Here is a 17,110-nt window from a genome sequence, read left to right as displayed (position 1 = left end):
CTTAAAGGTCTTTCATTGCTAAAGTTTACTCTTTGAAGTAAATTTGTAGTTTTTTCTGCAATCTGAAAAATCATTCTCTTATTTAGTTTGTTATAAATTATGTTACTCAAAATCAAACACTCAACGGCTCTCGTAAACAACTTTAGAAGTATACCCTTTTAGTGAAACCTGTAGAATGTTCGCCAAATTTTTTAGTTATTTATCGTTTATACATTATTTGCTAAGCCATCGATGGATCAAAAATGATATAACACCTTCTGCTAAGAAAATTTGCTTCAAAGTGTGAACTATTGGAGACTATTTTGAAAAAATTGAACAAATTTCGTGTTCGAATATTCTCAAGGACCTATTTAAATGAGTTAAGGGCAAAGTTGGAGTCTCACCTTCCCACTAATGTTTAAAAAAGAATAAATTTTCAATCTAGCGTCTATGGAAAACATATCTTGCGTCAGTTTTTGCGCTCAAAAAGAACGGCCTTCTCTTCAAAATGAGATTCAATAACGGGTATTTTGGTCAATTTCGAAATTCGAAGTCGGTTCTCGGTCAGATCTTTTGCGATGAAAGTTCTAACCGGGATTACCTTAAAAACCTTGCATCCTTGCATACCAGACAAGGTATTTCTCCCCAACCTCTGCAGTGCCCGCAATACCCTATGTTTGTTTCTTGGAGTCCACTTCCTCCACAAGTCTGACAGACACCGTTAGTTTGATGGCAATTGAGGCACGGTTCTTGTGTCCTCTCCACCAGAAGTTCCCGCTTTCCCTCCCACCATTCTCCCTCCGGTTGCAAGTTGTAGGCCCACAATTCACTATATGCACAAAAAAATTGAATGGAGTCTATATTACGCCAAAAAACTTTTACTTTTGGCTACTGTTGTACACAACAGCGAAAATTTCTGGTTTTTAGCAAACAGTGTACGTCAATTTTAATTGAAACGCCAACGCTATTAAAATTGTTACGAAACTCTGTCTGCAAAACGTTGATAAGATACAGTGTCTTCTGTAATTGTCACGGCGGTGGGGGGGGGGGGTCTGTAAGCATCTGACAGTACCGCAAAAAAGGTCGAGTGCTGGATTGGAACGAGCATTTCTTATTGGCGAGTCAGATGTGAAAGCATGCAAGAAACCGTTTGACCATAAAGTAATGGTTTGTGTAACGGCTGCTCTCCTATCAAAGTCAAGGAAAACTTTACACCGCCCAGTTCGTTTCAGCGGTTTCAAATCTGTCCGGATATTGTGTTTTTGCAGTTAACTTTTGTGAACTGTATTATCCGCTATTCTATAGATTACCGTTGCATTACTTGTTGCTCTATCACTCTTGATAACTAATCGCTCAGCTTTGCTGTTTAACAATCTTGTTTCTCTCAAAACAACAAAATAATTCAAATTGAAACAATCAATTTTTGTTGAGTTCTTGGTTAATAACTCAAGTTATAATTCGAAATTGCAAATTCTAATTCCGACAAAATGTAGCCCTATAATTTGGCTATAGTCTTGCAAAGTTTCAGCTTTCTTTCTCAAAGATTGCAAAAACAGTCAGAAAACTGTAAATGTAACTGAACAACAACAATAAAACTTCTGACTTTAATGTTAGCAAGTCTCTCTATTGGTTTCAATGACACCAATGTTGAACTAGAGTAGGCTTCGTTAAAGCCAGTAAGAGAAACTGACTTTATGCTTTGCACGAAGTTTCTCTTACTTAGGAACTTCGTCCCTCAGAAAGAAAGTTTTGAGAATATCAAAGTTAATTCTCTTTTCACAAGTCAAAGTAAAGTTAAGACTGTACAATCACTAATATGATCTACAGAAACAAGACACGATGACAAGTAATTTACCGCTCAAGAAAGTGTGCTTCAATACGCACTGTATGTCAGTTTAATATAACCAAAATTGCAGATTTCAACTGATTTTGGTAGTTTTTCAAGCTCCTTTTATGCTGCTAGTCACGTGGATTTACATGTCAAATTCAACTGTTGATTGGTTGTAGATAATAATGTCGACAGAATGTGAACACTTTTCCATAACGTCACCTTTTCAGTGTAAATTTGATGTCATGAGAAATTTGTTAACCATATAGAAGTTTTGTCGAATATTCTGTATCAATAACAGGCTGATTCGCAATCCAATCGCAGAGAATCTGATGCAATACTGTTAAGTCGTAGCATTGTTTTTCTGGTTGTTGAGGTAGTTCGAGTTTGAGTTATAGTTTGACTTCATGAATGACGATTGTGTACTAATAATAGTTGCTAAATATAAATGTTGAACAAAATGAACAAATCCGTTTGGCTTCGATAGAATGTAGCATTAAATTTCGCTTGTCACACTATTCTAGCTTTAAGGCTTGAAATGGCCTTGAAGCGCTATTCAATTTGATTTCTGAGTTGTTAAGCTCAGCCGCAATAGTTTGATTATTTATTTACAATGAATCAACCAAACTGTACAATTAAGTGGAAAAAAGGCAAAAGTTTTTTGGGATCAACTTGTTTGTATTCTTGATTATTCGACGATAAGCTCCTTTCAATTTGTGTTTCCAAAACTTAGCTAACAATTTAATCTATATTTTTGGGGCAATTTATAAAGCGTGCATTTTTTCTTTCGATAACAAATGGCCAGATTTTAAAACGGGTATATTGGACTGAGCTCTGATAGAGAAGAACTTAGGTTTCCAATTACAAAAATTTTGAAAGCCCAGAAAGCCATATTATGTAACAATACGCATATTTTTCAAAAGTCCTGGTAAAGCTGGTGTAAGAGAAGATAATCAACAACTATACTTGCCGGAGTCATCTTTTGTTGTTTTTACTTCAAAATTCCAGGGCTTTTTTAGTGATAACGGATTGTAGTGATACCGATGACATTGAAAGCTGTAAGAATTTCACCAATTACAGTGGTTGCTGATTATAATTCATGCAGTCAAGCATAACATTCAAAAAAAATTGATAAGCATTTCAAAATCAACCCCTTTATGATAATAATATGGTAATATGGCACAACTGAAAAAAGATTTTTATATCAAATGCAAATATATACAGAAAATTTCAGCGTTAGATCCTCACCTGATCCGCATTCAGGTGCCTCTCTTTTATGGTAATATCTAATTAATATAATTATATTATAGTAATGTCTAACTATATTTGTGGAGGTCTTTTCCTTAACGTCTTTTCCATAATTTTAAAAATTTTTGTTTTAAATAAGTAGTTTAAAAAACCTTCTTCCTCTTGTCTGCTTTTTCAGGTCTCACTTCCCCTTGGTGTATTCATTCCTCTTCTAAAGTTTTCTTGGATTCCATCTCTTTAGGAAAAAACGCCTTCAGCAGATTATTTTCCTCGTGTTAATTCCTGCTCGAGAACCTGGCATATCTATACGACCCACATTGTGCACTTTAATTCCGAAGCTGTTTTGGTGCCCCGAAGGTATGTACCTTGCAATGTAACACTCCATCTGGCGAATCCTCTGTTATTTTGCAGGATTTTGATAACCTTCAGAGAAAAACTTTTGAGAATATGTTATGCACCTAAGTGACAACGCTTGGAAGAAGGTTTGTCTAGCAATGAGCGAAGTTCGCGCTGGAATTAAAAAATCAGTTGACCAATTGAAAGAGGCGTTTGTTGGGTAACTATCGCAGGCAGACGCTTTTGTATAACATATAACCGATGAGAAAATAACAGACAACCAAAATTTTCAAAGAAACAGCGGAAGAACTGAATAATCTAGAAATAAGCCAAAAAACACAACACAAGATTCAAGAGCAATCTGACTCTCTGCTTTTTCTGACCTTCTAAGTAATCAAATTTCAAATAGGGAGAAAGCTTGTTTGGTTTCACTAGCGTTGCCTCAATCTGGTGCCTGGTTTTCCTCACCTCCAATCCCTAGTCTGGGCCTTCACTTTCAGCCAAATGAATTCAGAGCCACATTGAAGTATCGGATTGGTGTTCCGTTATATATTGAGGAATGAAAAATGAACTTACAGTAAAAACGCAGACTGGACAAGCTGGGTGATCACGCTTTAAGCTGTCGTGATCGGTGGGATATCGCGGCACGATAGATTGAGGGGTAGAATAATTGCTGCTTGCTCGACCGCAAACTTAGCACCCATCTGCAAACAGAAAAATTTGATTCCGGATAATAACTCAAGGCCAGGAGACATATATTTGCCCAGCTGGTCAGCGGGCCAACCATCTGCGTTAGATGTAACCATTACTTCCGCAGGTCAGACCAGTCTAATTTTAGATGCGGTGAGGTGTGGTTTTGCTCTGACAAATGCTGAAAAGAAATTTCAATGAAATGCCCAAAAATTTGCGAATTAGGTATCCAGTTTGTACCATTCGCGTTCGAATCTTTCGGGAGCTTCTCACATTTGGTTCGTTAACTTTGAAACCTATAGATTTGCTTGCCAACAACCAAAACTTTCAACCAGCTGGTTTGTCAATTGCCTACAATCGATTATCTCAAAGAGTTTTAGTGACTTTAATAAGAGGTTCAGCCACAATTCTGATCGCCACAAATCCCCTGTTATGGGATTCATCCCAGTTTTTGCTGTGCGCAAACTTCTTTTCATCCAATGAATGGGGACAATGCTCATTTCCTCCGTTCAACCCGATTGTGTGGGTTGATGATGACAAAATTTTGGAGACCCAATTGTGAGGGCTTCTGAGAACAAACAAAAGGCAATTACTCAATTGCATGGGCACCATGGTGATATGTGGGCACCAGGTTGATCGTAAGAAAACTTTGAGAATCGACTGAACTTAGAAGTGATTCCAACCATGAGTTTCCTAGCCAAGCACACCCTAAACCCTAAGTTTATGACTTTAAAATAAAAGTTTCTCGCGTTTGATTTGTCTTCTTTCGATAAAATTTGCAATATCAGATAATTATTTCCAATTGAATTCAGTTCAAATTTTTTCTCATTTCAGGCTCTTTCTCTCTGCTGGCTGTTGATCATTTAACATTAACCACTTTGTTTTTACCACTCCAGAAAGTATTATTGCCGCTCTAGACAAGCTATTCCATAAAAATAATATCCTTTTAGAGTAACAAGTATCATCAAGTCATATGTCAATGACCAAGGCTTGATTGGACTGACCCAGGGAATGGGTCTGTTTGGTATGGTCAAAGTCGGCCTTGGATCCGTTCGTTCTGGTCTAGGGTGATCAAAGTCTGTTCGGTCTTGCACATACCTGTTTTGGGTCGAGGACTTCATCCTTGGGTATCTATCCGAAAAACGGATATCTTGGTTTCTGGTTTTAAGGTATCTATTTTTGTTTGGCTGAAAACTATAATACATACAAATTTCCATTACAATCTGAAATAAAAACCATAAAATCTAAAAATCGGCAGGTCCCAGACACTCGGCAGTGTATTGGCGGGTGTTTTTTGTAATGATAAAACGTTATTTTCAATGTTTCAATATAGTAATCTCATCGTCATGCTCAAAAAGTGCATCGCCCAGAAATTCAATTTTTTTTTCGAAAGTTTCACTTTTATCATGATTTTGCTATGAACATCATGGGAATCAAAACAAGAATGCACAGTCTATTTTCAGAAAAAAAAGTATCTATGGGACTTATCCTGCACATCATGAGTGGCAAAATACTCTTAAGATACACTGATACAGTACTAGGCCGACGATATACAATTGGAATACAATGTTTCAGTGCTGAGATACTATGGCACTAGGGTCCGGGCCCTACTCCAAATTTCTGTTGGAAGCTTCAAATTTCTTTCGCACGTCACGCAAATGTATAACAAAAGCGTATTGCCTAATGTATTGCAATTATCATTCAAACCTTTCGTATGATTGTTGAATGAATTTTAAAAAAGGGAAACACGAACGGAATCAGAGTGAATTCAAAATAATGAACTTTGGTTCTGAAATTCGGGAAATTATGTCCTAACACAGAAACCACGTACGTTAAGACTAGCTAATCGCCAACCAAGGAAACTTTTGACAGTACTTAAATTGAATGACCTACCAAACATGATGGAGGAGTATCTAGAATCTCTAATTGATCACCACAAGACTGCTTAGAAATAGTTGTGTGCTGGTTTGTATGACTGCCAAAACCATTGATTTTCCGACTAGACAGATATACGAAAATAGACAGATTCACTCTGATTTTGTATTAAATTGAAGTTCTTCATATTTTTAGAGGGTTAGAAATATTTTTTTTCTCTTTCCATTGCTTTTTGGTGATTTATTTTAGTTTCAGATGAAACGTATGGTTAAAGTTATCATGCGCAAACCCCTGGTTTGCCTGTAATATAAAAATCTTTGGTTGAATCATATATGATTTTCTGGTAATCGTAAAAGGATGGCAATAAGAAATAGCTTATCATGTCATGACATTAAATATGACCCTTGTATGTCGACCCTTGTTGTCTCTAGATCAATCGTGATAACAATTTCTCTGTTCTCAAGAGGTCGGCAGAAAAGAAAACGCAAATGTTAATCGGCCATTAAGAGAACATACAACCAACTGTGATGTCCGATGATTCATTACTTTAAGATCATTTCGTATGTCGGAGGTTGACTTGTCAGATTAGCGGTTGGTTCCCTGTGATTGTAGTCTTCCCCAGCAGAGTCCACACTAGTACATGGAACCACAAAATTTCCATGTAGGTCGTCCATAGCAACCGAAGATACACTAGTGGATGGAATGCTGAAACCATTGTCTGTATCGTCAGGTGCGCCCACATTTGCAGTGCAGTTTCTGAAACCGAAATCCATTTCGTTGCATAAAGCCAATTGCTCGAGTATATATACTCGGCAAATCGCTGTTTTACGCATATATTTTACGCGGTGTCAGGACAAAATGCCCAATGCCAAAATACCCATTGTCACAAAATACCCAAAATATACCCTGTATTTTATTCCAACGTTGGAACTATCAGAACGATTATTTAGCATAATGTTTCGTTAATGCATTTTGTCATGCCTCAGCGTCCCGTGCGACTTGATATAAAACTACTACAACCGAACAGTGGATTAAACTCAACTTAATTGCGAGAAAATATGCTTGCTAATTTGTAATCGGATTATCGAACGAAGAGATCAAAGGGAATAATTTGGGTATGACATTGGGTATTTTGGCATGTGGCATTTTATTATGTACCCATTTTACTCACATGTATAAAGATCAGGAGAGCAAGCGAGTGAGAAAAAGTGCGACACGCTTAAAAATTTGTTATATGGGTTGCTAGTTCTCGTTTTTTCGTGCGAATACTAGCGGCAAGTCTAATCGATTCTATTCCTTTCATCTCGTTGCCTACTCTATTCTAGTCTTTTATTTTTGGCTGACTAGTTGCCAATTTTCGCAGTGCTATTGACGCTAGATTTCGCTGCCGCAATTAGCGATACAGAAATGGCAATTTGGTCGTTGATTTTCGCATTCTCGCTGATTTCGGCAATTTTAGTAAAATACAAAAAACCAACGAAATGCCATACTTTTTCCAGTGAAGACAACTGTGTGGTACAATAGTACATTTTTAGTTTGAGTTCATTAATTTGGTGTAACCAATTTAGTTCAATTTCTGTTTAACTTAATTTAGTTCAATTTATCTGTTTTAATTTGTTCATTTATTTAGTTTAATTTTGAAGATCAAATCCTATGATTTCATACTTGTTAATTTGTTTATATCCTATGCATGATCTTTTGTCTGTTCACCTTGTCTCGTGATTGTAAGTTGCCGCAATTTAGTAATGTTATCTTGTGAACAAATTGTGAAGCAGTTTTGTTAATCTTGCCTAATTTCATTTTTCTCAATTTCGTAATTCAAAATAGTTGACCTCTCTCTTAACTAGATTTCAATTCACCAAAATCTAAATTCAGACGCATCTGAAATTTGGTATCTTTCGCTAAGCGAAATACCCGATAACTAGTCGAACGTGATTTCGCTCCGCCTAACTTTGTAACTCAAATAGTCAATATTTGAATAACAAAATAAAGCCTGGACTCGCTCCGCCAATTCACTCTTAAATTGGCCGAAGTAAAGAACGCTAATTGGCGCTACGAAACAATTCAAATCTACAGATTGCAAATCTGTACGACATGGCGCAGTCAGCTCGAGAATCGAGAAAAACACCGCTGTCGATAGAGCCATTTTGGGAACGACCAACCTCAGACCCACCAATCAGATGGGAGAAATGGAGAATTCAATTAAAACTAGCGATTCTCGCTCGCGAGAACATAATTATAGACACATTGCTTCAACCCAAACCATCGACAGTTCGCCTGCCAGTGGAACCGAAGTACGAAATGCCGATTGACGACACAACCGAGGAAGCAGAAAGAGAACGTAGAGTAAGAAACAACCAGCTGAAGCTACAATGGGAACTAAAGTGTCAAAAAATAACCGAAGCGGGAATACTATGTGGGGAGCGTCCTTGGAATTTGTGTGATCAGAAATGCGTGTCTCTGTTGTACCTAAGTATTGGTACTGAAGGAAGACGACTATTAACACAAAAATTCCCGCACGACAACATTTACGATTTGACTACCCTAAAACTCTGGGAAATGATGGAGATTGCCTTTATTCGCCCAAAAAACATCACATTCGATCGATTTGTGTTCTTCTCTCGGAAGCAAAAGAAGGGCGAAACCGTAGAGCAATTCTACAGCATCTTAAAAGAACTGGCTGAAAATTGTGACTTTGAAAACCGTGAAGAAGCCATCATCAGGGACATTTTCATCACTAACATGCTAGACGATGACATTCAGCGGGAGCTTCTAAGGGACACAGTTGAACCAGAGAGGGCACTCAGCATTGCAGTAAACATGGAAATGGGTAATCAGAATCAGCAGAGAATTTCATCTAATAACGGAGCAACTGGCAGTACGGCAAACACAGTACACCAATTCAATCGATTTCGCGGCGCGGGAGTACGAGGACCTCAATCAAGCAGAACAGTCACAAACCGTGCATCCATTGGACAATGCCGTGGTTGTGGTCAAGTCTGGACACCTACACATCGTCAGGTTTGCCCCGCAATGGGTAAGAAATGTAATCACTGTGGTTTGCAAAACCATTTCGCTAAAGTTTGTCGTCGAAGACTTAATTCTACAAGAAACACTCAACAAACTAATCGCATTAACAATATAGATACGGCAGAAACATCTAATCAAAATTCTAGCCAGGAAAGTCTAAACGTCAATTATATCAATTATAATGCGCAAATCAATTCAGACTATGATTCTTCGGATGATAATTACGTTGCCACTGTTGAAAATACGAGTTCCCCAAGTTTGACACTGAAAAATTTAACATGAACAATTAGAAACACAAACTGTGATTTACTTCTAGAGTCTGGTAGTGGTTGTACCATTATTAATATGTCACTCGCAAGAGAAATAATGTTCAATTGTGCTCAATCACAATGGTCGGAGAAAAGACCATTGGAAATGAAGTCATTTTCAAATGATATCGTCCAACCTCTTGGCACTTTGAAAACGCCGGTAAAATGCAATGATTGGAGCATACAGAAGGCAAAAATAACAGTTGTATCCGATGGATTTAGACCAATATTAGGACGGGACCTTTTTGACCAGTTAGGTATTACAATTTCTCAGAAGCCTTGCCCGCAATCTGAAGTTAATAATATAGATCCACCTTGTGCAATCAAGAAATCAATGGCAAAGGAATTTCCTGATTCGATCTCCCGAATTGGGAAATCAAAAAACCACACGGTCAATTCAAAATTTCACAAAAATTATCGAGTAATACATCAAAAAGGACGGAAAGTACCCATTCACCTCCAACCGAAAGTGAAAATTGAATTAGAAAAACTGTTAAACGAAGGACATATCGAAAAGTTAAACAACTGTTCAGATCAATTTTTCATATCTCCGATTGTCATTACGGTAAAAAAGGACAAGTCAATCAAAATAGCACTTGATTCAAAAATTCTAAACAAAGCTATTCATAAAAACAAGTATCAAATGCCTAATATAGATTCGCTAATTCAAACGATTTCACAAACACTGTCAACGGCGCCGCAGGAGACCGCTTATTTCACAACTCTTGATTTGCAATACGCTTATAGTCAATTAAAGCTACACAGTGATACGGCCCGCCATTGTAACTTCAACATAGTCAGTGGTGATATGACTGGCACATATCGATATAAAACTGAATTTTACGGGCTGACGGACATGCCGGCGGAGTTCCAAAAAGCTATTGATTGTACTCTTGCCGGTTTAGAAAATACTTTCTGTTTCCTAGATGACATTTTGATTGTTAGTAGAGGTGGAATCTCCACTTGGTACGAAAATATTTAATAAAACTGGATCAGGAAAACTTACGCATAAATCTGGCAAAATGTCATTTCGCAAAAGAGACGATTGAATGGCTCGGTCATAACATTACACAATCTGGTGTAACCCCACTTTCAAGTAAAACAGATGCAATTGGAAAATTATCGGCACCTACTAATCTTAAAAAACTTTGCTCTTTTATGGGATCTGTACACCATCTTGGAAAATTTATTCCGAATTTGTCACAATTATGTTACCCACTCCGACCATTGCCTAAGAAAAATTCGAAATTTCTCTGGACGGAAGAGCACGATAAACAGTTTTCTTTAATAAAAGAACAAATTACGGAAACCACTGAAAATAAACATTTCAACCCGGATTTAGAAACGCGAATTAAATGTGACGCCTCGCGTAAAGGATTGAGATGTGCATTGGAACAACGAACACCTAATGGGTAGCATACTGTAGCATTCGCGTCGCGATTTTTGAACTCTGTTGAAGACAGATATAGCATAAACGAACTAGAACTTCTGGGTGTTGTTTGGTCAGTGGAACACTAAGTATTATTTATACGGCAAACCCTTTACTGTGATAACTGATCATAGAGCCCTTCTCTCTATTATATGATTTATTGGATCTGTTTTCTCTCATAATAGAGAGAAAACAGATCCAATAAATCATATAATAGTAGACTGACACGATGGGTAGATCGTTTACTACCATTTGAATTCTCGATTGATCACCTTCCGGGCACAAAAATGGGATTAGTGGATTATATATCTCGCGACCCGCATCAACAAGCTGCTAATATATCCACATACGACGAGCCATTTATTGTAGCTAAATTGGATATAATTAAACGTAGCGCGAAACGCTTCTTATTAAATGCTGAAAATTACGTCGATTTCGCAGCTCGAAATCAATCTACAAATTGCGTCGTAAATAATCCAAATTCCACTAATAACTTATGTAGTGATTTCGCACCGCGAAATCCAGAACATTCTACAAGCACGCAAATTGACGACTCAATTAGCAAATTAACGATAAATAATTTAAATTCCATCCCCAAAATCGAGACAACTAACATTCCTCACTCGCTTTTTGCCTTAAACCGACCCACCGAACAGTCACACTCTAATTTAAATCACTTTCAACGAATCGCAACAAAATTCAAGAACGTCTACATGATGTCTCAATCACCTTCTGACGACGAAACGCTGATGACTGTTAAACAATCGACCCCTTCGAGAGTCAGATTTGCAGAGGCGGGGCCTTCTACTGTTCAAGCGGCACCTGTGACCCCCATTACACCTACTACAGATACAACAGCCACTTCGCCTTCAGTAGACGATTTGTACATGGATTCCTTCAACTTCGCGCTCTCAAAGATCTTCTCAAGCTCTCTCATGGCCAGACTGACAACCAAGGACGCGATCTTGAAAGAGATTCGCGACTGCATTTTGACGGACAATGAAGATAGATGTAGACAAATTTCACCCTACATTCATTCCTTCTGGAAGGACTTACACGTGAAGAATGGGTGTGTCTGCATAGACGACAGAATTGCACTCCCACATGCTATCAAGGATGCGTATGTAGACGCAATCCACGCAACTCATCCTGGCACATGGGGAATGACGGATATGGCAACACACGCGTGGTGGCCATACATGCACAGGGATATTGCCACCAAAACAGCAAAGTGCAACCCATGTGTCAAAATTGGTAAAAATTTAAAACCTATTATACCAGCAAATAAATGGGCACCATTAAAGCTATGTAAAGTTCCTAATGAAGATATTCAAATTGATTTTGGAGGACCCATTTATAATGAGAAAAATCAAGAGATTTATTTTCTTGCATGTATTGATCGATTTTCGAAATTCCCAACAGCAAAAGTATTTGATAGAGCCAATGCAGATAATATTTTTAAGTTTCTTCAAGAATATGTTTTGCTACACGGTATACCCCGCGCGATTAGATTGGATCAGGCTAGATGTCAAACGGGGCATCGAATTAAAACATTTTGTAATCAAAATAACATACAGCTAATCGAGGCGCCAATACACGACCACAGAGCTATTGGTTTGGTTGAAAGACTCATTCAAACAATCAAGAATCGCTTAGCCTGTATTAAAACGGCGGCGCAAAATCAATTTAATATGAAAGCATCAATAAATTCAATAATTTATCAATTACGAATATGTCGTCAAAAGACTATTGGAATATCACCTTTTGAGGCACATTTTGGCAGAAAAGCGAATACACCATTAAGCAATATAACGACTAATCCCGATTCAAAAAGTTTAACTTACAAAAATATTCTTAACAAATATTTAGATTTGGAGACTGTCAAATGGGACCAGCTCATCACAGACGAAAATTGGAACAATGATGAGCGAAGCGACATTGGGTCTATATGACGTACTTGCACCAGGATCGTCAGTTATTAAAACAACAGAAAACACCTCAGTAATCAAAGAACCGGGCTAGAGAGAGGTTACAATAAGGAATTCTGATCTCGCAAAGTTCGGCACAAAGGCGGAACGAAACACAGAATTGCAAATATATGCAAATAGACGCCCAAAACTCCCCACGGGAAAAACAACGGAGGAAATCATTCACCACCATGCAAAAGAATTAAGCAAAAAGTTAGAAGGTGGAAAGAAAATGAAACACAGAAAAGTGGCAGATGACGTCAGCACAGTGTCGTCCATTCACTCTAATGTTACACGCGCCCTCCGAGTAAGAATGCCGACCAAGCCAAAGAAACAACAGACAACGGCGCCGCGAAATCAAACCACAGAGTCAAATAACGATCTCGCAGTGCCAATGGAATTACCGACTTCAAGCATCATTATCGCGGAGCCACCAAGCAGACCGAAGAGAAAAGCAGCCACGAAAGCATCCGCAGCGCTAATTCCTTCAAAGAGAAAACGCTCTGCCATATCGACCACAGAATCGGATGAATCTGTGACTCCAATTCAATCATGCCCTCCCACAACACCAAGTACTGCAGCAATTGGAAAACAGAAGAGACGGCAAAACATTAAAAAACAACAAATCGAAAACAAGTCCATAATCTCTGCAATACAAACTGCTGCAGCACAATCCAATCAAGAGGAGTCAAACTTCACAGTCGGCCCATGCTCTCCAACAACTTCCTATCCCACTCAATTCTACGTCTCTCCGAATTACGAGGAACCAGAGTTGTCTATGACAGTTGGCGAAGCGGAGAGATTCTATGAAAGCGATAGCGATTAATGAGTAAAACTGGCCATTCAAAACTCCGATTAAAACATTACAGTATTAATTATTTAACAAGTACATATTGATTACTAATTTTCTGATAAATAACATGTTATTTATTTCCGCCAAGGGGGAAATGTGGTACAATAGTACATTTTCAGTTTGAGTTCATTAATTTGGTGTAACCAATTTAGTTCAATTTCTGTTTAACTTAATTTAGTTCATTTTATCTATTTTAATTTGTTCATTTATTTAGTTTAATTTTGAAGATCAAATCCTATGATTTCATACTTGTTAATTTGTTTATATCCTATGCATGATCTTTTGTCTGTTCACCTTGTCTCGTGATTGTAAGTTGCCGCAATTTAGTAATGTTATCTTGTGAACAAATTGTGAAGCAGTTTTGTTAATCTTGCCTAATTTCATTCTTCTCAATTTCGTAATTCAAAATAGTTGACTCTCTCTCTTAACTAGATTTCAATTCACCAAAATCTAAATTCAGACGCATCTAAAATTTGGTATCTTTCGCTAAGCGAAATACCCGATAACTAGTCGAACGTGATTTCGCTCCGCCAAATCAGCCTAACTTTGTAACTCAAATAGTCAATATTTGAATAACAAAATAAAGCCTGAATTCGCTCCGCCAATTCACTCTTAAATTGGCCGAAGTAAAGAACGCTAATTGGCGCTACGAAACAATTCAAATCTACAGATTGCAAATCTGTACGACAAACTGGGTTAGGCTTCCTATGTATTCACAAGTTGATTTTTACCATGCTATTTCACTTTGATTTTTAATTTGAAGCAAATTTTTACAAATTTTAGCAATTCTAAGTTCACTGTGATGGTTGTTACTGAGTTTTTATGTCAAAGTGACGCTGTCTCGAAGTGCGTTCAAACGTGCCAATGTCCAGCCATTCGTTCGTTCATCCCTAGTTGTAGACTGTGTAAATTTAAACACATGACGCCCCTTGTACGCTATTTTTTGTCTGCACTTCCATTTCTGGTACACGGCCTCACGCTGGGTACCAAAATTCAAATAGATATATATTGATTTTGGGTAATCGGTAGCAAAACATATACTGCTTACGAAACAATACAAACACTTTTCACTTTGACAATGAAAGATGAACAATCTAGATACAAGGAAAAAAACTGTAAACATCTACACTGTCAAGTTGTGAATTATATTTTTATACGATTCGGACTGCGGACTGAAAAAAATTGATAAAGTTGAAATAGAAATTAAAAATAAAATTAAAAAAGTGATTGCGTTTATGCTTCAGCAAAAAAATCTAGTTGAATACAACAACTACTGTTTTGCTTATTAGTTTTGATACAGTTGAACTAACAAATAAAAATTTCCATTTGTAAGTAACCATTGAGCTTCCACAGCATGTAAAAAAGATGAACCTTAGATAATCGGTCAGTATAAAATGAATAAGAAAAAATGAGTGCAACTTTCAATTTTAAAGAGGGAGATAGTATGTTGGCATTCTACAGAAGGGTAAAACGTATATGCCAAAACTGTTCCTTTACTTTGAAACAAATTGATGCACTCCTGAAAAGATTCAAAATATACACAAAATGGGAAAAAACTTCAAAAAGCAGCAGAGTAAGATCTCGAAAATAAAAACATCAAAGCTGCACCAGACAAAATTTTCACACTCATATCTGATTGTTATCTAGTAATCTAATGGTTGAGGAAAAAATTGCTGTACCTGCATCACGCAAGCAGACTTTTGATCTCTAGAAATTTGTTATGGTTCCTCGGCAAAAAGACAAATGCATATTTTGCTAGCAATTTTGTGAAAACGTCTTCGGAAAGATTTCTTCAGCAACAAATTACAATGTTGTTTTTACATCAAACAACATCAATTAATTTTTATCCACAATTTTTGATGTTTTACCCCCCTGACTAAAATTGCCATGTAAGAGTGGCCTGAAATGGGCTGCAGAGGGAGGACTTTTGAGAAACTACCTCCCTGATAAAAATTGCCATGTAAGAATGAGCTGCAATGGCCTCAATGGGAGGACTTTGCGGAATTAACCCCCCCCCCACCCCCCTGACTAAAATTTCCATGTGAGAGTGGGGGTGTAATTTATTCAGAGCGAGCAATTCTAACGAGTATTATTCATATATATAGATCATCAAGAGATGGACAAGCATTGACGTCCTGGAGGTTAAAAAGAACCAGCTGAGGGTACAGAGGTTGTGGGTTCAAGACTGGCAGTCTTCAAGTAGGGGGGCTAAAACACTGTAAGATTAAGGGGGTAAAACGGTGTAAGAGCTGGGTAAAATGATGTAAGAGTGGAGCTGCAATGGAAAGATTTTTAGGAAAATTCAGCTCAAAATTTTTACTTCTTTTGGGATGCATTAGACTTCCAACGGGATTAAGATAATGTAAGAGTGCGGGGGGGGGGGGGATAAAGTACATATTAACCCCGGCTCTTACATCTTTTTGGTCTGTCAAGGGGAGTAAAGTGTTGCAAGAGTTCGGGTGTAATAGAGAAATTACACCCGAACTCTTACATCATTTTTGCCCCCTTGACAGGCCAAAAAATGTGCGCAAGAGTGGGGGGTTAACTTGTCCTCTACCCCCTCAGTCTTACAACATTTTACCCCGTTGGAAACCTATTGCAGCTCAAAAAGATGTAAAAAATTTGAGCTGCATTTTCCTAAAAATCCTCCCATTGCAGCCCCACTCTTACATCATTTTGGGCAAAAAAATTCGACCCGAGGTCCAACCCACATTTGAGATTGAGTAGGTGAAGCAAATCACCAATCCAAGAGTTTTGTGGGTAAATTTGTCAAAAGGATAATGCTCTTAAAAACCTAGGAATCGATTCTAGAACCAGCTTGAATTCACTGCCCAATTTATTGCGCATTTTTTCATTTTTTTTTTTAAAAAAAAAGCTTTAAACGAAAGGGAGCAAATAAATTTGAACAAACCTTATCCAAAAATTTTGAATCCAATCTAAAAATTTTCTCTATATTAAAAACAATATAGTTTCAAAAGTCCACATTTTAATTTCAAGAAGCAAGTATTCATCAAGAGTTGTTTTGGCACATTCTCTTGATTGTCTGTTAACTGCAATGTGCGCTGCATCATGCGCTGCATCATCTTCAGATGATCACTTTCAACCTTCACTTTCATTTGATTTTTACACAATTTTTGATTAAACTCAATAAAGAGCTTGCCCCCAAGGTTATCAATTAGAAACGGCAACAGAAAAGATAAACGTTTTTGTATCAGTTCGGGACAAAAAAAATCCGCAAGTTCGCGACTAAGATGTAGATGATCACAAAAAGGTTACAGCCATTGTTATTCTTCACCTTATAAATAGTGGACAAAATGACATCCTGTATTTGACAACTGGAAAAATGTTATCAAAGTAGATCACAATCAAAACAAAATAATCAATCTTTCGATCAATCGATCTGCCTATCAGCTAGTTGGCACACCTAACTTCACAGCTAGTTGGCACTTTCTCTTGATTGTCTGTTCACTTCAATGTGCGATGCAGCATTTGAAAATCATATCTTCAGATAATCACTCTCAGCCATTTATTTTATTTGATTTCTACAAGATCTTTGATTAAACTCAG

General features: G+C 37.4%; 1 protein-coding gene across 2 annotated transcripts in view; it reads right to left on the bottom strand.

The window, feature by feature from the left end:
• LOC142349625 (uncharacterized) overlaps positions 1-17,110 on the bottom strand; it is a 343,675-nt gene that overhangs the window by 1,620 nt on the left and 324,945 nt on the right. For both annotated transcript variants that reach the window (XM_075401324.1, XM_075401323.1), the window contains 2 exons: positions 6,503-6,712; positions 581-808 (listed from right to left, as the gene is read on the bottom strand). In XM_075401324.1, coding sequence (XP_075257439.1) covers positions 581-808; positions 6,503-6,712 — 438 coding nt within the window. The remainder of the gene's footprint in view (positions 1-580; positions 809-6,502; positions 6,713-17,110) is intronic.

The sequence above is a fragment of the Convolutriloba macropyga genome, chromosome 11 (genome assembly GCF_964194025.1).
Source record: "Convolutriloba macropyga chromosome 11, txConMacr16.3, whole genome shotgun sequence".
In the NCBI taxonomy this organism is placed as follows: Eukaryota; Metazoa; Xenacoelomorpha; order Acoela; family Convolutidae; genus Convolutriloba; species Convolutriloba macropyga.
The sequence above is the reverse complement of the archived record's forward strand: the minus strand, read 5'-3'. Positions and strand labels throughout refer to the sequence as shown.